Source organism: Salvelinus fontinalis, chromosome 24 (genome assembly GCF_029448725.1).
Source record: "Salvelinus fontinalis isolate EN_2023a chromosome 24, ASM2944872v1, whole genome shotgun sequence".
NCBI classification, from domain to species: Eukaryota; Metazoa; Chordata; class Actinopteri; order Salmoniformes; family Salmonidae; genus Salvelinus; species Salvelinus fontinalis.
In genome coordinates this window covers 6,826,255-6,850,986 of record NC_074688.1, presented here as the reverse complement: position 1 = coordinate 6,850,986, position 24,732 = coordinate 6,826,255, and the positions used below count along the sequence as shown (strand labels likewise).

The 24,732-nt window shown below is 44.9% G+C and overlaps 1 protein-coding gene across 2 annotated transcripts in view; it reads left to right on the top strand.

The window, feature by feature from the left end:
- The window catches only part of LOC129821854 (uncharacterized), a 30,171-nt gene extending 5,754 nt beyond the window's left edge, over positions 1–24,417 (top strand). The window contains exons 3-6 of one of the 2 annotated variants that reach the window (XM_055879552.1): positions 12,338–12,457; positions 15,747–15,883; positions 22,063–22,130; positions 22,258–24,417. In XM_055879552.1, the coding sequence (XP_055735527.1) occupies positions 12,338–12,457; positions 15,747–15,883; positions 22,063–22,130; positions 22,258–22,310 (378 nt within the window). In that variant the 3' untranslated portion in view covers positions 22,311–24,417. Of the gene's footprint in view, positions 1–12,337; positions 12,458–15,585; positions 15,640–15,746; positions 15,884–22,062; positions 22,131–22,257 lie in introns of those variants that run through there. The other variant, XM_055879553.1, reaches the window with a different exon arrangement.
- The last annotated feature ends 315 nt before the right edge of the window (positions 24,418–24,732 follow it).

The window sequence follows — 24,732 nt, the reverse complement described above, 5'->3', positions numbered from 1 at the left end:
AATAATGTCCTTGCTGTGTGTTGAATAGTGTAGTTGAAGTCGATAGAACAGTAGGAATGAGTCATAGATCAAAGAATCAATTGAGGGGGTGGGTGAGGCAAAGGTTAGACTGAGGAACAGTCTAAATTACTGCTGCTAAATTACAAGGCCATTGTACCAGCAGTTCTATTCTCTCTAATATACAGTTGAAGTCGGAAGTTTACATAAACCTCAGCCAAATGCATTTAAACTCAGCTTTTCACAATTCCTGACATTTAATCCTAGTAAACATTCCCTGTTTTAGGTCAGTTAGGATCACCACTTTATTTTAAGAATGTGAAATGTCAGAATAATAGTAGAGAATTATTTCTTTCAGCTTTTATTTCTTTCATCACATTCCCAGTAGGTCAAAAGTTTACATACACTCAATTAGTATTTGGTAGCATTGTCTTTAAATTGTTTAACTTGGGTCAAATGTTTCGTTTAGCCTTCCACAAGCATCCCACAATAAGTTGGGTGAATTTTGGCCTATTCCTCCTGACAGAGCTAGTGTAACTGAGTCAGGCTTGTAGGCCTCCTTGCTCGCACACGCTTTTTCAGTTCTGCCCACAAATTTTTTATAGGATTGAGGTCAGGGCTTTGTGATGGCCACTCCAATACCTTGACTTTGTTGTCCTTAAGCCAGTTTTCCACAACTTTGGAAGTATGCTTGGGGTCATTGTCCATTTGGAAGACCCATTTAACTTCCTGACTGAAGTCTTGAGATGTTGCTTCAATATATCCACATAATTTTTCTCCTCGTGATGCCATCTATTTTGTGAAGTGCACCAGTCCCTCCTGCAGCAAAGAACCCCCAGAACATGATGCTGCCACCCTCGTGCTTCACGGTTGGGATGGTGTTCTTGGGCTTGCAAGCGTCCCCCTTTTCTTCCAAACATAACGATGGTCATTATGGCCAAACAGTTACATTTTTGTTTCATCAGACCAGAGGACATTTCTCCAAAAAGTACGATCTTTGTCCCCATGTGCAGTTGCAAACCGTGGTCTGGCTTTTTTATGGCGGTTTTGGAGCAGTGGCTTCTTCCTTGCTGAGCGGCCTTTCAAGTTATGTTGATATAGGACTCGTTCTACTGTGGATATAGATACTTTTGTACTTGTTTCCTCCAGCATCTTCACAAGGTCCTTTGCTGTTCTGGGATTGCTTTCCCTTTTCGCACCAAAGTACATTCATCTCTAGGAGACAGAACGCGTCTCCTTCCTGAGCGGTATGACGGCTGCGTGGTCCCATGGTGTTTATACTTGCGTACTATTGTTTGTACAGATGAACATGGTACCTTCAGGCGTTTGGAAATTGCTCCCAAGGGTGAACCAGACTTGTGGAGGTCTACAATTTTTTTTCTGAGGTCTTGGCTGATTTCTTTTGATTTTCCCATGATGTCAAGCAATAAGGCACTGAGTTTGAAGGTAGGCCTTGAAATACATCCACAGGCACACCTCCAATTGACTCAAATGATGTCAATTAGCCTATCTGAAGCTTCTAAAGCCATGACATCATTTTCTGGAATTTTACAAGCTGTTTAAAGGCACAGTTAGCTTAGTTTATGTAAACTTCTGACCCACTGAAATTGTGATACAGTGAATTATAGATGAAATAATCTGTCTGTAAACAATTATTGTGCATGACACAAGTAATTTTTCCAAAGTAGACTCCGGGATGCTGGCCTTCTAGGCAGAGTTCCTCTGTCTAGTGTCTGTTCTTTTGCCCATCTTAATCTTTTATTTTTATTGGCCAGTCTGAGATGTTACTTTTTCTTTGCAACTCTGCCTAGAAGGCCAGCATCCCGGAGTCGCCTCTTCACTGTTGACGTTGAGACTGGTGTTTTGCGGGTACTATTTAATGAAGCTGCCAGTTGAGGACTTGTGAGGCGTCTGTTTCTCAAACTAGACTCTAATGTACTTGTCCTCTTGCTCAGTTGTGCACTGGGGCCTCCCACTCATCTTTCTATTCTGGTTAGAGCCAGTCTGCGCTGTTCTGTGAAGGGAGTAGTACACAGCGCTGTACGATATCTTCAATTTCTTGGCAATTTCTCGCATGGAATAGCCTTAATTTCTCAGAACAAGAATATACTGACGCGTTTCAGAAGAAAGGTCTTTCTGGACATTTTGAACCTGTTATCGAACCCAAAATAGCTGATGCTCCAGATACTCAACTAGTCTAAAGAAGGACAGGTTTATTGCTTCTTTAAATCAGAACAACAGTTTTCAGCTGTGCTAACATAATTGCAAAATATTTTCTAATGATCAATTAGCCTTTTGAAATTATAAACTTGGATTAGCTAACATAACGTGCCGTTGGAACACAGGAGTGATGGTTGCTGATAATAGTCCTCTGTACGCCTATGTAGATATTCCATAAAAGAATCTGACGTTTCTAGCTACAATACTCATTTACAACATTAACCATCTCTACACTGTATTTCGGATCAATTTGATGTTATTTTAATGGACAAAAACAAGAATTTCTAAGTGACCCAGAACTTTTGAACGGCAGGGCATAGAAGAAGAAACAACCAGGTGCAAAATGCAGAAATTGTTTGCCTATATTCAGTTTGTGACAAAACAAGCAATTTATAGTGTGGAGCATCATTGTACCATCTAAACTGCTGTGAAATATCTTTTCAATAACCCAAAATATTGTATTTTCAGCTGTTTGAAGCTGGTGCACAAAACCGAAAGTAAAAAAAAAAAAACGAAGCTAAATTAAATTTAAGAGAAGCATAGAAATAGCGCACATAGAATAGATCTACCGCTTCTTAGACCTGCTTTCAGTGAGAATGACAGATCTGTAACTCACATTTCAATGTGAATTTAGTCGGGTCTCCAAAACAGTTACATATTGTAGCTTTTAATACTTTTTATTCATTGGCTTTTAAATCACAACAGAATCACAACAAAATATATACACATTTACCCCCTTTCCCCAATCTGAAACTTGCTTTCCTTTTCATATGTCGACGTGTACGTAGCTCCGATCTGTAATAGCCTACTGTCTATATGGTTCAGTAAGTACTATGTCCCCCGCTGTGGTTTCTCTCTATAGTTGTATATTCTTTCCCTTGTCCTTCTTTCTCATTGTTCCCTCTCCCCCCTTCTCTCTTTCTGTTCTCTCTCCCACTCCCTTTCTCCTGCGTCTTATCAGCCCCTCTCTAGCTTGTCTGCCAAACTATTTCCCCTCCGTTTCCTTGGTAACGGGACCATACAGAGCATAGCACTGCAGTGTGTGTGTGTGTGTGTGTGTGTGTGTGTGTGTGTGTGTGTGTGTGTGTGTGTGTGTGTGTGTGTGTGCGTGTGCGTGCGCGTGCGTGTGCGTGTGTGCCCAGACTAATGCCACCAATAGAACCAGCTAGAGCTCAACCCAATGCGCACTCGGCAAACACACACCAGCTCGAGCTGCATCCAAGCACAACACAGCAGCCCCGGCATATCGCCAGAAAGAGGCAGAGAGAAAGAGCGGTGGAGAGAGGGATGGATAGAGAGAGAGAGAGTAGTAGATGAAGAGAAGGAAGAGGGAGATATGTTAGGTAGGGAGAGATGGATGTGCTTATTGAAGGCGTGAGATGAGAGGTATAGAGGGGTAGATTGAGCGCGATGCGGCAGCCGTATCATAAGGAGTGTCTGGTGCAGCGTGCCCTCAAATGCCCCTCCCAGAGAGTCAGCCGCGCTGCTGCACACAGGATCAGCCAGGGAGATGCTAGCAACTAGCATTTAGCCTAGCGCACACACGGTGCAGTACCAAGCTAGCTGCTAAGACAAAGAGATATCTGAAACCAAATGATGAGAGCTTCATCTAGGCTTTAAGGTACTGAGCGGATCACACTGCTCTCACTTCCTGTCCTTACCCATTCCGTTTACAGACGGCTGAAGGATAATGTAACCATTGCACTTGAATGCAAAAATAGTTTTAAAGAGTATTTACTTTTCTCTGGGTGGCCTCCTAGGAGATTTTAGTGCTTGTTGTTTCTCCAGGGAGAATAGGCTTTGGATGGGCCTGGTTCGTGTGATCTCATCTTGTTTTGGAGAATTGCACAGCGGGGGTTGATGACTCATACGGACTCTGAGGGCGGTCCGGGAATCTGGTTTGGTGTCCTTTGCTAAACATGAACCCACCCACCTTTATTTCAAGTGATTCTCACATACAGAGAGCACTGGCCAAAATGCATTCCATCTTGGGTTTGACATTGTGTGTCACTGTTTGTCACGGTGTTAGTGTGTGAATGCCTGTGCGTTTTAGATTGTGCTTGTTTGCGCGTGATCTCAAGATGTTGCCGACAGTAGGCTGGCTTGGTTGGGTATGTGTTTGCATGCGGGGGTCACTGGTGGTTAGTGTGATGTTTTGATGTACAGGGCAGGGGAGACAGTGTCGATGTGACGGTTGAATATCCAATAGTTTCTATCACTAGAAATAAACCTGTAACAGTGCACTCCTATTCTTTTCCTTTTTTCTTCCAAGAATTCAGACGGTCATGGCGCATTACTTCATCAACTTATGTCCGTGTCAGCTCAGCTGGTTATTCAGGCCCGAGACAGACGGCTTACAGTAGGTCCACAGAGAGCCATAGAAGCCAGTGAGGCACCGTCTGTCCTTAGCTCAGCCGTACTGACTCATCAGGAAATACACAGGCCAGCGGAGCACACAGAGTTCACCCCAGTCTGACATTTATCACTGTCTGATCGACGTGGAATTCGCCAGCACCGCTCACCTCAGCCCAGTCCAGTATAACTCACACAGGCCCACTTCAGCTAAACTCAGCCTGGCAAATCCCCAGCCCATCCCAGCCCAGAATACACCAACCTATCCCAGTGCTAGCTAGTTAGCGTAGCACTACCCTGATGCTCTCCCCTCTCCCCTCTCTCCTGTGTGTCTGTCTCGCCGGCATCAGGCCCTGTATTTGTTCAGCCCTGCCCCCCTCCTCCCTCTGTCCTCCATGCATCTTATCTGCTGGCAGAATGCTATGCCTGCGTGCTCAGCCCTTTATTTTCCTTTCTAGGAACAGCCTGTTCTCTCTCTCTCTGGCCTTCATCTTGGCAGGCAGGCATGCGGGCTGAGACAGGAGGCAGTGCTATTAGGGCATTAATGCTGGTGCCAGTGGTGCCCATTAGATTGGCAAGGAAGCGCAGAGAGATTGAAGAAGGCTGATATGATCGCGACACGTCGGGTCACGCTTGTCGTCGCGCTGTTTGACTGACTCGGGGCTGGGAGCAACAGGCGAGGCGAGCGCCTGGGATGCCGTTGTCCGTGACGGCGTTTGTGACATTCGTATGCCGGTTTGACTGACTCTTACAGTTCTGGTTGACTACTGGCTTAGAACTGAACGAGCTCTGGTTTGGTCTCATGTCTATGTGAGCGCTGGTGTACAGTAACTTTGTTTTCAGCTGTGTGTGTGTGTGTGTGTGTGTGTGTGTGTGTGTGTGTGTGTGTGTGTGTGTGTGTGTGTGTGTGTGTGTGTGTGTGTGTGTGTGTGTGTGTGTGTGTGTGTGTGTGTGTGTGTGTGTGTGTGGTGTGCGCGCGCACGTCCACGTGTATGTCCTCCAGGCTAGGGCTGTGCTGTGGCACGGTACATGTTAATTGTGGTTAAGTTGGGTCATCAAGACTGCGACAGTTGCACGTGCTCTCAGGCCAAGAAAGACGACTTGTAAAAGACTACACACTAATACATACAGTGGGTCAGTGCATGCATCAAACATCTATTGGCTGTAAATCTACTTCGATAGTGCTTTTCCCTTTTTGTTCCGTTGACATCTTTGCACGGTTAATGAACGAGGTTAGAGGACGCGAGGTTAGAGGATGTGACTATTAGTGACTAAAACGTTCTGGAAGCGCTTGACAACATATAAATGTTTACCAGCATTTCTCTGTGCCCTTGCCACTGATTGCTTAGCAACAGAGCAGAGTGAATGGAGACGGTGGGATTTTTCATCATTCATTTCTTTCCCACAATGCAACACCACCGCCCATGGTGCTGATGACGTCGCATTTCCCAGAAGCAGCATGGGCCACTAGTGGCTCACCCTGACCCTGGCGTGAACACCGTTGACTAACTGTGAGCCCCCCACCACCACACACCCATCTGTCAAAACACAATACATAAGATTTGAGCAACCAGGACTATTCTGAGTGTTTTTACTGTACTGATTATACTGTATTTGTTCACTTGCCAAATCCTTAATCAAGTCTTACTTACAGCTCATGTCCTGTGTGTTATATGCAACAATGTTATCAGTTGAATTATGTAGCCACGTTCAACAGTCCCAGTACAGTAAATCACTGGATTACGGCCATGTGTCGGTCCTCTGAATCCTGGAGGGCCTTCAGATGAGCTCTGGCCTGGCTCTGGTGTGTGTGTGTGTGTGTGTGTGTGTGTGTGTGTGTGTGTGTGTGTGTGTGTGTGTGTGTGTGTGTGTGTGTGTGTGTGCACGTGCGTGCGTGCGTGCAGGACTTGTTGGAGGGTAGAGATCAGCGGGCTGGAGTCAGAGGTTAATGAACTCCCACAGCATGTGAGCGTCGTGTGGTAATGAGGCGAGACAATGGCGGCCGGCAGACTGGTCAGAGAGTCACACAGACAGAAGGGAACACTTGCACTTTGGCCTGTATCACTCTTCCATAATGAGACTGAGCCAGATTTCATGGTTTGACTACAGATGGGCGTATTTGCGTGTCATTTTTGGTTTCCTGTGACTGTTCTCTATGTCGGATCTGATTATTGAGGTGTGTGTTTGACACCGCTGCTTTTCACCGGTCAGTAGGCAAAAGGCTGACCGACACTGTAATGGATTGTGTGGATTTGAAAGTGAAGGACTTTGTCGTCACTCTGTATTGAAGCTTCTGGGCTTGCCACTTCAAGGGGTGACACTGAATGCTACTGTGTTCTCCCCCTGCTCGCTCCTCATTGTTTGCTGATAACTGAGCCAATACTTGTGCCACCGAGCCTAGCTGGAGTGAAAGAGGAGCCCAGTCCGCCGCTCTTCACCCGTGTTTACTCCTCCCCCTAGTACTCGGTGATGGGCTGGGAGAGGGGAAGAGAGAGAAAGGATCTACGGAGGGACTGAGGAGAGGAGAGGGGAGGTTTAAGACCGAGAGAAAAGAAGATCTCATTATTAAGAGAAGAAGGGAAGACTAGGTGAGAGAGAGAACAAAGGGAGGCGGAGAGAAGAGGCGGTGGAAGAGTGAGACGGGAGAGAGGAGGAGAGAAAGTTGAGAGTAAAACAAAGGGAGAAAAGGTTGTTGTTTTAGAGCCGGTGAGAGGATGAGGTGTACTGTACTCGCCAGGGTCTGATAAGTTCTGACCCGTATCGTGATAAAGTATCAGTGCCCGGGATCCTGATGGCTCACATTCCTATACACACACACACACACACACACACACACACACACACACACACACACACACACACACACACACACACACACACACACACACACACACCGACCCGACCCAAACCCAAACAACCTCCCGACCCGACCCAAACAACCTCCCCAGCAGAGATACAAAGGCTAGGGGACCGTAACGTAAATAAATGTTTACGCACTTCTCTGTGCATATTCTGACTTGAAGCATGAGGATAGCGTGCTATTCACCTGCTATTTGTTTTGGGCAGAAATTGAATAAATGTAGGTGTGGCAGACGTGTATCTACAGATCCGCCGTATTCTGACCTTGGTGTGTTTCTGTAGAGCTGACTAAGACTTGGGGCCAGTTCTACGGACACAGATTAACACTAGTCCTGGACTAAAAAGCAAGTTCAATTGAGAATCTTTTTGAAAATGCTTTTTAGTCCAAGACTAGTGTTAATCTGTGTCCGTAGAACCGGCGCAGGGGCGGCGGGTAGCCTAGTGGTTAGAGCGTTGGGCCAGTAACCGGAAGGTTGCTAGATCGAATCCCCGAGCTGACAAGGTCAAAATCTGTTAACCCACTGTTCCTAGGCTGTCATTGTAAATAAGAATTTGTTCTTAACTGACTTGCCTAGTCAAATAAAGGTAAAACAAAAAAAACAAAAAAATCAGTGTCCAGAAAACCACCCCTTGGTGTTGAATCAGAGCCTTTGTTACGCAGTATTATTATTAGGATTAGTATTGATTCAAGGTCGTTCACCATGTGTGGTATTGGACATGAAGCGCTAATATGGCTACGTTTACACAGGCAGCCCAATTCTGATCTCTTTTCCCTCTAATGAGTCTTTTCGTCAATCACATCAGATCTTTTTCAGAGCTGATCTGATTGGTCAAAAGACCCATTAGTGAGGGGGGGAAAAAAGGATCAGAATTGGGCTGCCTGTGTAAACGCAGCCTATGTGATACGTGGCGTTAGTGGCAGTGAGCTTTTCACATAGTTGCGTGCAGTGGAGGAATGTGTACTCCCAGCCCATTCAGACACACTCATCCCTAGAGAAGCACATGGACATGATGTTCTTTAGTACAGCCTTGCCGAGCAGGGGAAATGCCAGCCAGAGGCCATTGTTACTCTACTGATACTCAAAGGACTGTTTCCATTCCAGTACATATGAGGTTGAAACATTAGCTGAGTAGTTAGATGCTCACCGTCCTGTCCTCCACAGGACCAGCTAGTTAAGAGTTTTGGAGCACCGTCTTGTGAAGACGGTAGCCCATTTCTCTCTCCGTATGAACGTTTTTAGAACAGTCAGAGTTTATAGTAATGTGTGACCCGTAATGTAGAATTGTAGCCAGCCTACACAACAGTGTTTAAGTCACAGAGAAATCACTGGGACGTTGACTGTCTCTATGCAGAACCACGGGACTGTGAAGTGAGTACAGTAACCTATATGGTTCCCCATGGAGTGGAATTTCATCCCTACGAACACCAGTGAAGGGGTTAAGTAACCGTACACACAGCAGAGCCTTACCACTGCCACTGCTCACCGCCTAAAGCCTCTTACCTGATTGGTGGGTAAAGGGTTCCGCCCACGGATTATATGGTATCGGCTCAATGGAATGGGGGTGGAAACATGGCTGCCATACCCGGCCATCGTGGCTTAAAGGCACAGCGTTTAGTTTCACAGCGCAGTGCGTGCTTCACACCCAGTCTTGTGTCTTAAAGGGGAACTGCGCCTTCCGTCTTAAAGGGGAACTGCACCTTCTGATTTGGCCTAGTTTTTTTTTATCTTGCTCCTCAAGAAATGCTGGCGGCCATGGTTTGATGTGGGTGTTTCTTAGGTGTGTCCTTGCCACCACCAACACACACCATAGAGTACCACATTATGAGTCATAATACCCATAAAACCTAGTGATCAAACAGGGAAATGGTTCCAATAGTTTCTTCCACCATTAATTTTTTTACCATAGGAAATTTTAGAAACACTGAAAATAAGGGCTGTGTTTTGTGTAGGCTTACCCTGGCGTGACGATTTGATGACCATGTAAATCTCTCTCGGACAAGGTGACTTTTATCAGTATATTCGTCTCTATTTACTCTCAGATTCAAAAATGCTAATTAGCATCAATACTACAAATCCCTGCAAGCTCCTGCATGTCATCTCCAGCTGACTATTCTGTTCCCCACTCAATCACAACAAACACTTCTCCTGCAGGTTGAGTTCAATAACTACAGGCAGATGTATGTATGGTGAGATAGATATGCTAAACTGTGTTTTTGATAACTTTCAAATGTAGTAACAGTTCCATGTAGAACAGTGGTCAACAGCCTTTTCTGGGTCAAGATCCCTTTCATAGTCAAAAAGCAAGCCGAGATCAACCGCTGTGATGTAACATTAACCTAATAAAAACGGTTCTGTAGGAATGAGATTTGTGCAGTACATGTTCACAGCATATTGACTATATGCCTGCTAATATTGTTCTTCTCTGACCGTATTATATTTCAAAACTCGAGCTTTGATAATAAATTGTATCACTCCCCAAAAATACAAAATAAAAGATGTGTAAGTTTCCGACTTGAAATTCCGTGTTGGATGAAACGCACTGAATTCCCAAGTCGGCGATTTCCGAGTTCCCAGTTGTTTTGAACACAGCGTTAGTCTCAGCGGAGGGAGGGAGTAGCAGAGGGTCCGTCTTTCAGGGTCCCTGCTCTCTACTTCCTTTCCTCCGGTGAGACTGACCAGAAAGAGGGGACACCGTCTTCCACCTGATGGCGAAACTCGAGTCGCACCTCATCTGCCTCATGCACAAGTTCATGTTGTTCCTGTGACCACAAAGATACATTTTCCTTGCTATTAAAATAGACACGACGAGCTGCTAATAACAATAATAATAATAATAATAACGCAGGGCTATCGATACACTTGACTACTCGTTTCATTGCCGCTGCAGTGGAAGTAGGGAGAAGCACGTTTTATGTTTTGTAATAGTGTTGAATAAAAACAGTGTTGACTGTGCTGAATAAAAACTTAGTCATGAACTCACTCAGCAGCTCTTTGCTGTATTCTTTGACAGTCTCTCGTATCAAACTTTGCTCTGGCCGGGGTCGTGGAAGCTGTTGGCACGGTGATTTTGGGCTATCCGATTGGCCAGCGCAGTAGGCACACTCGATTTAGCCACAGATAACACGGTCCGTCGAGAAATGGTTCCAAATGGAAACACTTTGCCTACCCGGTTCGCAGGGCTTCTGAATCAAGTGTAGCTACCGACCAATAGCGCACCACGAATACCAAAAAAGGAACGCAAGCCTTTGTTGTTGGCTTTTCTACAGAAATGTTTGGTGATCGACTAGGAATGCCTTGAAGATCGACCAGTCGATCGCGATCGCCCGGCTTGTGACCACTGATGTCGAATAAACAACCCTTTACATAATACCATAGAAGCAGTGTTCTGCTAATACTGTGTAACAATGTGCACCTTTCATCTTTCATTGTCATTCCCAGCTGATAAAGACACTGCCTATCTGCATTTTGTCTGGTGGTAATGAGGCTACCTTGGCAAACATGTCAGACTGGTCATACCTTCCTTTGTGGTGTCCCATATACAACAGGAGTTCCCTGACCCTAGTGCAGAATACACAGGATGTCTTCCTCCCCATATTGACTGACACCATTCAATTCAATAATAAAAAAAGACAAAACGTCAAAATTGTCTAGTAAAATGTTAATGCAGAGTGCCGGGTCTCTGTCCCTTCAGGGACTTCAGTATCAAGCCCCTCTGTCAGTCTGGACTTCATCACGTCATCTGGCAAGTTTCCATGTGCTGGCTCCATACATGTTTCTGTGAACACTGTTCAGTTAGGTCTCGTGATGGCATGTCCTTTTCATTTGAGTTGAGGGAGACTGGCAACAATAGAGGAAGTGTCAGAAGGGTACTGGTGTCACATTACACACTTTTATTTTTGTCTGACAAGCTGTGAAAACAGCAAGTGAAAAGTGAATAAAATAATTTGGGGATGTTGCTAAACAATTGCAATCACATTGCTGGACATGTTATGATACCCACCTTTGCTCCTTCTGGTAGGTCCCGGCATCCATCCATGACCAGGGGATCACTCTGGCACCCAGCTGTGCACTTTGTCTAACAGAGAAAACAGGGTCAACGATTGTCATCATGCCTCATTTGTAAACATTCTGGAAGCTAATTCTAAGCTTTACATTTGTAGACTGACTGAGTGCAGATTGGATTAGATTCCGACCGGTGACGCCGTTACACTATGCAAACAACTGTGACATGTTTTGCTAAAGTCCTGGGTTGGTTGAAGTTTGTTGCTGCTAGTTAGTACACTGTTGACATGAGTTAGCTAGTTAGTACCAACTTAGCTGCATCCAAAATGAATGTGTGCCCTAGACATGGGTTGTACTTCAGAGGCTAATGTGACGGTTCAGTCTAAATTACACTAATTTAGAGTGGCATGGAAATAGGATGGCGTTGCTTAAGTAGGTAAATAACTAGGAAACAACTTTGCCATAAGATGTCATTATGTTGCCATTACTCTTAGCAAAGTTTGTCAAAAATAGCTAGCTAGCAATGATAATGTTAGCTAGCTAACAACTGAGCCCCATTCAATAAAGAAAAGCGAAGTAGGCAGAGGTGCAATTTGCACTGTGGAGCTTGCCAAAAGGGGGGCGTAATTTATTGACATAATTGTAATCCAAACCCAACCTTCATTTACTCGCACTGAGGTCCCAAACACCATTTTAGACGAGACTAACCTTTAAACCAAAATTATCATATTTATAATTTGTAGTCAATTTTGACACTAGAATAAATGTTTCTGACTCATATCGATGCAGTTTAAGGGGATATTTTTTTTTTTTTAGGGGCAGTCACTCTTTAAGGGCACTCTTGAGAGGTGTGTGTGTGTTCTTACTGTAACCGACTGTTAAACATCCCTGCCTTCTCTCCTCAGGCTATGGTGGCCTGTTACCCAGGTAACGGCACGGGGTACATCCGTCACGTGGACAACCCTAACGGTGACGGCCGCTGCATCACCTGCATTTACTATCTCAACAAGAACTGGGATGTCAAGGTACAATTGAAAATGGAGTCTCATACATCCAGAAATAAGTCTCTCGCTGTTGCTGCTTGTTATAGACCCCCTCAGCCCCCAGCTGTGCCCTGGACACCATATGTGAATTGATTGCCCCCCATTTATCTTCAAAGTTTGTACTGTTAGGTGACCTAAACTGGCATATGCTTAACACCCTGGCCGTCCTGCAATCGAAGCAAGAAGCCCTCAATCTTACACAAATTATCTAGGAACCTACCAGGTATAACCCTAAATCCATAAACATGGGCACCCTCATAGATATCATCCTGACCAACCTGCCCTCTAAATACACCTCCTCTGTCTTCAACCAGAATCTCAGCAATTACTGCCTCATTGCCTGCGTCCATAATGGGTCCGCGGTCAAACGACCACCCCTCATCAATGTCAAACGCTCCCTAAAACACTTCAGCGAGCAGGCCTTTCTAATCGACCTGGCTCGGGTATTCTTGAAGGATTTTGACCTCATCCCGTCAGTAGATATTGCCTGGTTATTCTTTAAAAAGTGCTATCCTCACCATCTTAAATAAGCATGCCCCATTCAAAAAAATGTAGAACTAAGAACAGATATAGCCCTTGGTTCACTCCAGACTTGACTGCCCTTGAACAGCACAAAAACATCCTGTGGCGTACTGCATTAGCATCGAACAGCCCCCGCGATATGCAACTTCTCAGGGAAGTTAGGATCCAATATACACAGGCAGTTAGGAAAGCAAAAGCTAGCTTTTTCAAACAGAAATTTGCATCCTGTAGCACAAACTCCAAAAAGTTTTGGGACACTGTAAAGTCCATGAAGAATAAGAGCACCTCCTCCCAGCTGCCCACTGCACTGAGGCTAGGAAACACTGTCACCACCGATAAATCTACGATAATCGATCATTTCAATAAGCATTTTTCTACGGCTGGCCATGCTTTCCACCTGGTTACCCCTACCCCGGCCAACAGCTCTGTACCCCCCACGGCAACTTGCTCAAGCCCCCCCCCCCCCCCTCCACCCAAATCCAGATAGCTGATGTTCTGAAAGAGCTGCAAAATCTGGACCCCTAGAAATAAGTTGGGCTAGACAATTTGGACCCTCTCTTTCTAAAATTATCCGCCGCAATATTGTTGCAACCCCTATTACTAGCCTGTTCAACCTCTCTTTCTTATCGTCTGAGATCCCTAAAGATTGGAAAGCTGCCGCGCTCATCCCCCTATTCAAAGCGGGAGACACTCTAGACCCAAACTGTTACAGACCTATATCTATCCTGCCCTGCCTTTCTAAAGTCTTCGAAAGCCAAGTTAACAAACAGATCACCGACCATTTCGAATCCCTCCGTACCTTCTCCGCTATGCAATCTGGTTTCCGAGCTGGTCATGGGTGCACCTCAGCCACGCTCAAGGTCCTAAACGATGTCATAACCGCCATCGATAAAAGACAGTACAGTGCAGCCGTCTTCATCGACCTGGCCAAGGCTTTCGACTCTGTCAATCACCGTATTCTTATCGGCAGACTCAACAGCCTTGGTTTCTCAAATGACTGCCTCGCCTGGTTCACCAACTACTGTCAAATCGGAGGGCCTGTTGTCCGGACCTCTGGCAGTCTCAATGGGGGTGCCACAGGGTTCAATTCTCGGGCCGACTCTTTTCTCTGTATATATCAATGATGTCGCTCTTGCTGCTGGTGATTCTCTGATCCACCTCTACGCAGATGACACCATTCTGTATACTTCTGGCCCTTCTTTGGACACTGTGTTAACTAACCTCCAGACGAGCTTCAATGCCATACAACACTCCTTCCGTGGCCTCCAACTGCTCTTACATTTACATTTACATTTAAGTCATTTAGCAGACGCTCTTATCCAGAGCGACTTACAAATTGGAAAGTTCATACATATTCATCCTGGTCCCCCCGTGGGAATTGAACCCTGGTCCCCCCGTGGGAATTGAACCCACAACCCTGGCGTTGCAAGCGCCATGCTCTACCAACTGAGCCACACGGGACCACGGGACCACGGGACCTCTTAAATGCAAGTAAAACTAAATGCATTGCTGCTCGCACCCGCCCGCCTGACTAGCATCACTTCTCTGGACGGTTCTGACTGAGAATATGTGGACAACTACAAATACCTAGGTGTTTGGTTATACTGTAAACCTTCCTTCCAGACTCACATTAAGCATCTCTAATCCAAAGTGTAATCTAGAACCGGCTTCCTATTTCGCAATAAAGCCTCCTTCACTTATGCTGCTAAACATACCCTAGTAAAACTGACTATCCTACCAATCCTTGACTTCGGCGATGTCATTTACAAAATAGCCTCCAACACTCTACTCAGCAAATTAGATGTAGTCTATCACAGTGCCATCCGTTTTGCCAAAGCCTCATATACTACCCACCACTGCGACCTGTACGCTCTCGTTGGCTGGCACTCGCTTCATATTCGTCGCCAAACCCACTGGCTCCATGTCATCTATACGTTTTTTCTTAGGTAAAGCCCCGCCTTATCTCAGCTCACTGGTCACCATAGCAACACCCACCCGTAGCACGCGCTCCAGCAGGTATATTTCACTGGTCATCCCCGAAGCCAACTCCTCCTTTGGCCGCCTCTCCTTCCAGTATTCTGTTGCAAATGACTGGAACGAATTGCAAGAATCACTAAAACTATATCTCCCTCACTAACTTTAAGCATCAGCTGTCAGAGCAGCTTACCGATCATTGCACCTGTACACAGCTCATCTGTAAGGCCACCCAACTACCTCATCCACATGTTATTTCTTTTTGCTCTTTTGCACCGCAGTATCTCTACCTGCACATCATCATCTGCACATCTATCACTCCAGTGTTAATGCTAAATTGTAATTATTTTATTCATTTATTTTGCTCCTTTGCACCCCAGTATTTCTACTTTGCACACTCATCTACTGTCAATTCTACCATTCCAGTGTTTTAATTGCTATATTGTATTTACTTCGCCACCATGGCCTTTTTATTGCCTTACCTCCCTAATCTTACTACATTTGCACACACTGTATATAGATTTTTTTCTATTGTGTTATTGACTGTACGTTTGTTTATCCCATGTGTAACTCTGTGTTGTTTTTGTCGCACCGCTTTGCTTTATCTTGGCCAGGTCGCAGTTGTAAGTGAGAACTTGTTCTCAACTGGCCTACCTGGTTAAATGAAGGTGAAAAAAACTTTAGAGTCCCACCAGATTTTCCTGCCTCTCTAACCTCAAGGCTATGGATAAGACACGGTGCATCTAACAGGAAACCTATGTGTGTATGGGGTCAGGTTCAAGGAGGTCTGCTGCAGATCTATCCAGAGGGGAAGAGTGTGGTGGCCAACATAGAACCGCTGTTTGACCGTCTGCTTATCTTCTGGTCCGACCGCAGGAACCCACACGAGGTTAAGCCAGCCTACGCCACACGGTGAGTAACCACTGTGACCACACATGCAGCCACTCACACAAGAAAGGCTATATACGGACACGCTCGGTGCCCAAATTGATGACGTATGTCGCGCAGCTGAGAGTCGAGTGGAGACGGAACGGATTTGTTTCAGTCAGTTCCGTCAGTCGTCCTGATGAGCCCTTCCCGGCCAGCTAATTTATGCTTGTTGGCTCGAAAGTTCCGTGAGAATTCGAAACTTGTCTGCCGAAGTTGTGACTTGGGAGAGTGTTCAGAATTCTTTTTTTTGTAGACGTTAATGCCGTAGTGGTAAAGTTTTGGTGAAAACCATGCTTTACCTGTCATCCTGGCCTGATATTGGCTACGCTATCTAGCTACTTCCGTCTCCTCACTGCCAGACAGCGGTGCTCGTCGAGCGGGAGCAAAGGACATTGTGCGCCTTGGTGTTGTTGTGTTGCCGGCATACGACACAAACTCTCCCCGTTGAGCAGTAACGTTAGACTGTATCATGGTGACTTCCAGATGGTTACTACCAATGCAGTATTCCAAGTTCTTCTTGTGTAGGCTGCTATTCTACTCTAAGTAAAATCAAGTGGGATGGAACAAATTGGCTACATGAACTCCCTCCAGCGACGTGTGGTACAGCTGCCGGGTGGCAAGCAGCTACATAGTTGCAATGGTCATTTGGTCATTTGCACCTGCTTGTCGTCACGTTAGCTAATTGGCTTGTCACGGTGACAATAACACTACAAGTTATTTCTCCCTCGCCAATCAAAATAAATATCTCTTTAATTTACACGTTTGAACTAGCACCATGCTGCTGCTGTTGTTGCCAGCATAAATTAGCTAGTTCTGAAGGGCATATCAGGATGACTGATTGAACCTATCCACTCGACTCTCAGCTACGTGACATACGTCATCAGTTTGGGCACCAGGCGTTCCCGTATGGCCTCTCCCAACACACACACACATACTGACATAAAAACTGTAATATCTTATATTTCACTGAGTCGTCGTGGCTGAATGACGACATGGATAAAATATAGAACAGATGCCTCCGGTAAGACGAGGGGTGGCGGTCTGTTTAGATTTGTAACAGCTGGTGCACAAAATCTAATATTAAGGAAGTCTCGAGGTTTTGGACGCCTGAGGTAGAGAATCTCATGATAAGCTGTAGACCACGTAGCCGTCTATTTACCACCACAAACCGATGCTGGCACTAAGTCCACACTCAATGAGCTGTATAAGGCCATAAGCAAACAGGAAAACGCTCATCCAGAGGCGGCGCTCCTAGTGGCCGGGGACTTAAAGAAGTCAATAAAGAAGTGGTCAGGTGGCGCAGATGCTAAGCTGCAGGACTGTTTTGCTAGCACAGACGGGAATATATTCCGGGATTCTTCCGATGGCATTGAGAAGTACACCACATCAGTCACTGGCTTCAATCATAATCACTAGTTATAACTACACATGGTTGATGATATTAATAGTTTATCTAGCGTGTCCTGCGTTGCATATAATCTATGAAGTGCGCATTCGCGAAAAAGGACTGTCGTTGCTCCAACGTGTACCTAACCATAAACATCAATGCCTTTCTTAAAATCAATACACAGAAGTATATATTTTTAAACCTGCATATTTAGCTAAAATAAATCCAGGTTAGCAGGCAATATTAACCAGGTGATATTGTGTCACTTCTCTTGCGTCCATTGCACGCAGAGTCAGGGTATATGCAACAGTTTGGGCCGCCTGGCTCATTGCAAACTAATTTGCCAGAATTTTACGTAATTATGACATAACATTGAAGGTTGTGCAATGTAACAGAAATATTTAGACTTATGGATGCCACCCGTTAGATAAAATACGGAACGGTTCCGTATTTCACTGAAAGAATAAATGTTTTGTTTTTGAGATGATAGTTTCCGGATTCGACCATATTAATGACCTAAGGCTCATATTTGTGTGTGTTATTATGTTATAATTAAGTCTATGATTTGATAGAGCAGTCTGACTGAGCGATGGTATGCACCAGCAGGCTCGTAAGCATTCATTCAAACAGCACTTTCGTGCTTCAAGCATTGCACTGTTTATGACTTCAAGCCTATCAACTCCCGAGATTAGGCTGGTGTAACCGATGTGAAATGGCTAGCTAGTTAGCTGGGTGCACGCTAATAGCGTTTCAAACGTCACTCGCTCTGAGACTTGGAGTAGTTGTTCCCCTTGTTCTGCATGGGTAACGCTGCTTCGAGGGTGGCTGTTGTCGATGTGTTCCTGGTTCGAGCCCAGGTAGCGGCGAGGAGAGGGATGGAAGCTATACTGTTACACTGGCAATACTAAAGTGCCTATAAGAACATCCAATAGTCAAAGGTGTATGAAATACAAATCGTATAGAGAGAAATAGTCCTATAATTCCTATAATAACTACAACCTAAAACTTCTTACCTGGGAATATTGAAGACTCATGTTTAAAGGAACCACCAGCTTTCATATGTTCACATGTTCTAAGCAAGGAACTTAAACGTTAGCTTTCTTACATGGCACATATTGCACTTTTACTTTCTTCTCCAACACTTTGTTTTTGCGTTATTTAAACCAAATTGAACATGTTTCATTATTTATTTGAGGCTGAATTGATTTTATTGATGTATTATATTAAGTTAAAAATAAGTGTTCATTCAGTATTGTTGTAATTGTCATTATTACAAATAAATAAATAAAATCGGCAGATTAATCGGTATCGGCTTTTTTGGTCCTCCAATAATCAGTATCGGTGTTGAAAAATCAGTATCGGTGTTGAAAAATCAGTATCGGTCGACCTCTACTACAGAGGGTAGTGCGTACGGCCCAGTACATCACCGGGGGCCAAGCTTCCTGCCATCCAGGATCTCCCTTCAGATGAAGGCCCTAAAAATGGTCAAATACACCAGCCACCCTAGTCATTTACATTACATTTAAGTCATTTAGCAGACGCTCTTATCCAGAGCGACTTACAAATTGGAAAGTTCATACATATTCATCCTGGTCCCCCCGTGGGGAATGAACCCACAACCCTGGCGTTGCAAGCGCCATGCTCTACCAACTGAGCCACACGGCTCAGTTGGTAGAGCATAGACGGTTGGTAGTCATAGACGGTTTCACTCTGCTACCGCATGGCAAGCGGTACAGGAGTCTAGGTACAAAAGGCTTCTTAACAGCTTCTACCCCCAAGGCATAAGACTCCTGAACAGCTAATCAAATGGCTACCCAGACTATTTGCATCCCCCCCTCCCCCCTCTTTTACGCTGCTGCTGCTACTCTGGTTATTATCTATACATAGTCGCTTTAACTCTACCTACATGTACATATTACCTCAATTACCTCAACTAACCTGTGCCCTCGCACATTGACTCTGTACCGGTACTCCCTCTATATAGCCTCGCTACTGTTATTTTACTGCTGCTCTTTAGCTATTTGTTTTTTTTTACTTTTTTTTTTTACTTATCTATTTTTTTACTGAACACTTATTTGTCTTAAAACTGCGTTGTTGGTTAAGTGCTTGTAAGTAAGCATTTCACTGTAATGTCTACACCTGTTGTGTTCGGCGCATGTGACAAATAGATTTCATTTGGAAGGGTGCCACATGGTTTGAACATAACCACATCCACTCACCACCCCCACACTTCTTCTCTCTGCTGAGCCCTGACAACCTCTAACCCACTTTACTTCCTTCACACGCAGTACAGTACAGTATATGTTCACTAAAGGCTCCTAATGTTGTTGGGGAAACGTTGACCTGCTCTATTAAAGGGATACTTTGGATTTGTCAGATGAACTCATAGATACCATTTTTTATGTCTCGGTATCCAGCATGAAGGAAGTTAGAGGTAGTTTTGCGAGTCAACGCTACTTAGCGTCAGCGCAATGACTGGCGGTCTATGGTATCTACTAGCGTGTGCTAACGCTAGTTAGCAACGTCCTTCAAACTGCACACAGAGACATAAAAATAGTTTCCGCGAGTTCATCTGACTCTGGAGAAGTAGAGAAAGGGCTTCATTGCCAAAATCCCAAAGTATCACTTTAACAGATGATATATACACTCGCATGCTGATGAGCCACCGTTGAGAGAAGTATGAACTCAGTCAAAGCCTATTCAGACTCCTGCCTGATGTTGTGCTCATGCACAGGATTGTTTTTATCTACGTGCTGAATCCTGGAACGCATTAGTCAGAAGAACACCACAAAAATGTGACACGTCATTGGCTTGATTCTAGTTCATTAGTTAGTCCTCTCCTACTCTCCTCTCTGTCTGACAGCTGGGGGGTGAGGTGGGGCTCAGGACAGGAAGAACGTATTTCCTGACTGGGATTGGGTTCAGGGGTGGAGGGAGGGAGGGAGGAGGGCGGTAGGGGGGCAGTCGTCGGTTCAATTGCAGCTCTCGGGCTTGAGGGAGAGAGACAGGAATAAACAACACAAGAAGTCCACTGAGAAGCCTCACAAGAGAGGCAAGAACCCTCACTTAACCCTCCACTGCCAATACAGTATACTGTGCATTTGGAAAGTATTCAGACCCTTTGACTTTTTCCACATTTTGTTGCATTACAGCCTTATTCTAAAAATGATTAAATCGTTTTTTCCCTTCATCAATCTACACACAATACCCCACAATGACGAAGCAAAAAATGTAAAAAAATAAAATAAAAAAATTTGCTAATTTATAAAAAACTGAAATCACATTTGCATAAGTATTCAGACCCTTTACTCAGTACTTTGTTGAAGCACATTTCGAAGCGATTACATCCTCAAGTCTTCTTTGGTATGACACTACAAGCTTGGCACGCCAGTATTTGAGGAGTTTCTCCCATTCTTCTCTGTAGATCCTCTCAAGCTGTGTCAGGTTGGATGGGGAGCATCGCAGCACGGGTTGAATTCCGAGCTCTGGCTGGGCCACTCAAGGACATTCAGAGACTTGTCCCAAAAGCCACTCCTGCGTTGTCTTGGCTGTGTGCTTAGAGTTGTTGTCCTGTTGGAAGATTAACCTTCGCCCCAGTTTGAGGTCCTGAGTGTTCTGGAGCAGGTTTTCATCAAGGATCTCTTTGTACTTTGCTCCATTCATCTTTCCCTTGATCCTGAATAGTCTCCCAGTCCCTGATGCTGAAAACATCCCCACAGCATGATGCTTCCACCACCATGCTTCATCATAGAGATGGTGCCAGGCTTCCTCCTGATGTGACGCTTGGCATTCAGGCCAAAGAGTTCAATCTTGGTTTCATCAGACCAGAGAATCTTGTTTCTTATGGTCTGAGAGTCCTTTAGGTGCCTTTTTGCAAACTCCAAGCGGGCTGTCATGTGCTTTTACTGAAGAGTGGCTTCCGTCTGGAGACTCTACCATAAAGGCCTGGCAGGTGGAGTGCTGCGGAGATGGTTGTCTTTCTGGAAGGTTCTCCCATCTCCACAGAGAAACTCTGGAGCTCTGTCAGCGTAACCATCGGGTTCTTGGTCACCTCCCTGACCAAGGCCCTTTCCCCCCGATTACTCAGTTTGGTCGGGCGGCCAGCTCTAGGAAGAGTCTTGGTGGTTCCAAACTTCTTCCATTTAATGATGGAGGCCACTGTGTTGTTGGGGACCTGCAATGCTGCAGAAATGTTTTGGTCCCTTCCCCAGATCTATGCCTCAACACAATCCTGTCACGGAGCTCTACGGACAATTCCTTCGACCTCATGGCTTGGTTTTTGCTCTGACATGCACTATCAATTGTGGGACCTTATATAGACAGGTGTGTGCCTTTCCAAATCATATCCAATCAATTGAATTTACCACAGGTGGACTCCAATTAAGTTGTAGAAACATCTCAAGGATGATCAATGGAAACAGGAAGCACCTGGACTCAATTTCGAGTCTCATAGCAAAGGGTCTGATAACTTATGTAACTTTTTTTTATACATTTGCAAAAATTCTATAAAAAGAACTGTTTTCCCTTCGTATTTATGGGGTAATGTGTGTAGATTGATGAGGGGAAAAAATGATTTAATCCATTCGAGAATACGGTGGTAACGTAACAAAATGTGGAAAAAGTCAAGGTGTCTGAATACTTTCTGAATGCACTGTATAGCACAACCCTCTCCTACTCTGTACTATACTGTACTATACTATACTGAAATAGTCTGTACTTCCTCCTGAGCTGAGAATCTCTGTTGTCAGTCTAATCAGATCATCGTGTGTTACAGCTATGCCATCACTGTCTGGTACTTTGATGCCAAGGAGCGGGCCGAGGCCAAAGAGAAGTACAGATTGGGTGAGTTACAGTTCTGAATGTCTGACTTACATGTAATAGTGTGCCTGAAACGGTTTATGCACTTTGTACAGTCCATTTTGCAAAAAGTATTTAGACTCATCTCCTCTGCCATTTCTTGTGTCCATAGCAACCGGACAGAAAGGTGTTCAAGTGCCCGTCACTCAAAACAACAAAACCTAAATCTCGTCCAATCCCCCCCCCCCCCCCCCCCCCCCCCCCCCCCCCACGAGTGCTTTCTGGATGTGCATGTGCCAACAGCTGCTATTGGACATTTTATTCTGGGGGGGGGGGGTGCTGTAAACCCAGCAGGCCCTGCCCACTCTGTCTCTGTCAGTCATCTGAAACAGCTCTTGATTGGCTGTGAGGAAATACGGCAGCATCTGATTGAGCGGTTGAAGGAAAGGGGGCGGAGATGGAACACGGTGGAATCAGTTGGTGAGAAGAGCGAGGCAGGGTCAGACTAACTCAGGTGGCATAAGGGCCGAAGAGGATGAAGATGACTCCTGTTCATCAGAGAAGTCAAAAAATCATTAGAGACAAGAAACCGATTGGACAGGCTCTTGTTTTTCAGTTTTTGCCTTTTCAATAATCATCGATGTTATATTATAATCAGCTCAGTCAAAAGAGAAGGGTATTTTGTCCAATCAGAAAGCAGGCCTAAAGAGACAGGAGCACCCTCTGTAGGGTCGGAGGAAAACGATTGCATCCGGATTTCAGGGGAAATGGAAAGAGAGCCTGTGACGCGACTTCCACTTTTGGACGTTAACAATATTAACTCCTCCTCCAAATTGACTAGATTGGTTCAACAGCGCAGAAGAGAACCTCCCCCAATATTTTTTCTTCTTCTCCCATCAGGTTAGAACAGGACAGTTAGGGAAATGTGTTTGGAGGTCCTGACCATCACACACATCGTGACACATCCAGCATGTTGCCTCAGCTACGTCTAGCCATCAATCAACAACGCGCCGTTAAAGAGGAAGTGACCTCACAGGAAATGGTCCTTTACATATCATACAGTAAGGTGGCATTCAGCTCTCCCAGCATTCATGTTGTTGGAGAAACTGTTAGGGTAGCCACCTGCCACCAGTGTACAGAGAAGACTGAAGACTCTCTTTAACGCAGAGAAGCATGAAGACTCTCTTTTAACTCGACTTTTAACTCAACAGATAAAGTGCTTTCACAGCCTCATCCACAATGTTTGTTTGTTCATGCGACAGTCGGTGAGAAACATACTGAAGAATCTAAGGCGTGTGTAATGTCGGAAAGCAATGTAACAATTCCAAGAGTGTGTTTTTGTTTGTGAAGTGTTTGGAAGACGGCACCTACACAAAGCTCACACAGACACTTCCATAAAAACACTGGAACCTGTGCAAGCCGTCGGCAGGCGGGTCAAAACAGGGTTTGCTGAATGTTATAGGGTGTATTTTGTTGACGTGTGTACGACTGTGTGTATCTGTGTACGTGCCTGAGGGAGTGTAAGAAAATGTACTGTACAAGCAAACCTGTTACTAGTACCTTAATGGTCCCAATTGCACATGTAAGCCCCACCCCTACTTGCACCAAGACTAGAGGCTGCATCAGCACTATCAACATCACCTGCAGTGCATTCTGGTCTACTCACACATACAATAGATTGGACACGGTTTACCACAACATCTAAATCTAACCTAACCCAAACCCTCAGTCAACCGTGTTAAATTCCACAGAAGGAAATGATAATGCACAGAAGGGTCTGTGTGAAACTACTGCAGAGTGTGTCTGGGTGTGTGTGTGTTTGTTTAACTATACTTGTGGGGACCAGAAGTCTCCACAAGAATAGTAAACAAACAGAAATTTGACCAACTGGGGACATTTTGTTAGTACCCATAAGAATAGTTCTATGGGGTTTAGGGTTAAGGTTGGGTTTTGGGGTTAGGTTAGGGAAAATAGGATTTTGAAAGGGAATCAGTTGTGTGTCTCCACAAGGCTAGTTAAACATGACTGTTTGTGCATGTGTGCACCCTGGCCTTGAATGGGGGTGAGGATGCGCTTGACTTTGTGTGTGTGTGTGTGTGTGCGCGTGTGCGTGTGTGTGTGTTACAGACTGGGTAAGAGAGAAGTAAAAAATATCACTTTTCAGAAATGCTATCTGTAAATGATAACAATGGAAATGTAGAAAATGCTTTTATGCTGTGGATAATATGGTTATTGAGATGCAATAGTAACTAAAACAATGAGAACAAAAAAAGTTGCCTAATTTTTTTCGGAATTTTGCAGTATTTAATTAAAATGTGTTTTTGTATAAGAAGACTTGTTGTTTGCCTTCTTGAATATGGAGTACTGCTTTCTGATTCTGGATAGAGTCACTGATATCAGACAGAGCATGGACCTTCACGCTGTGGACGTTCAGGGGAATTATGGATGCTATTTATATACACACACACACACACACACACACACACACACACACACACACACACACACACACACACACACACACACTGAGGCCATACAGTAAGAAGTCCACTCTCTCTAACCACAGTCATGCAGCCATTTCCTCTCCCAGACCTGTCTCAGCAGGAGTGAGGGAAGAATAGGGAGGTATAACGATGGAACGAATGGC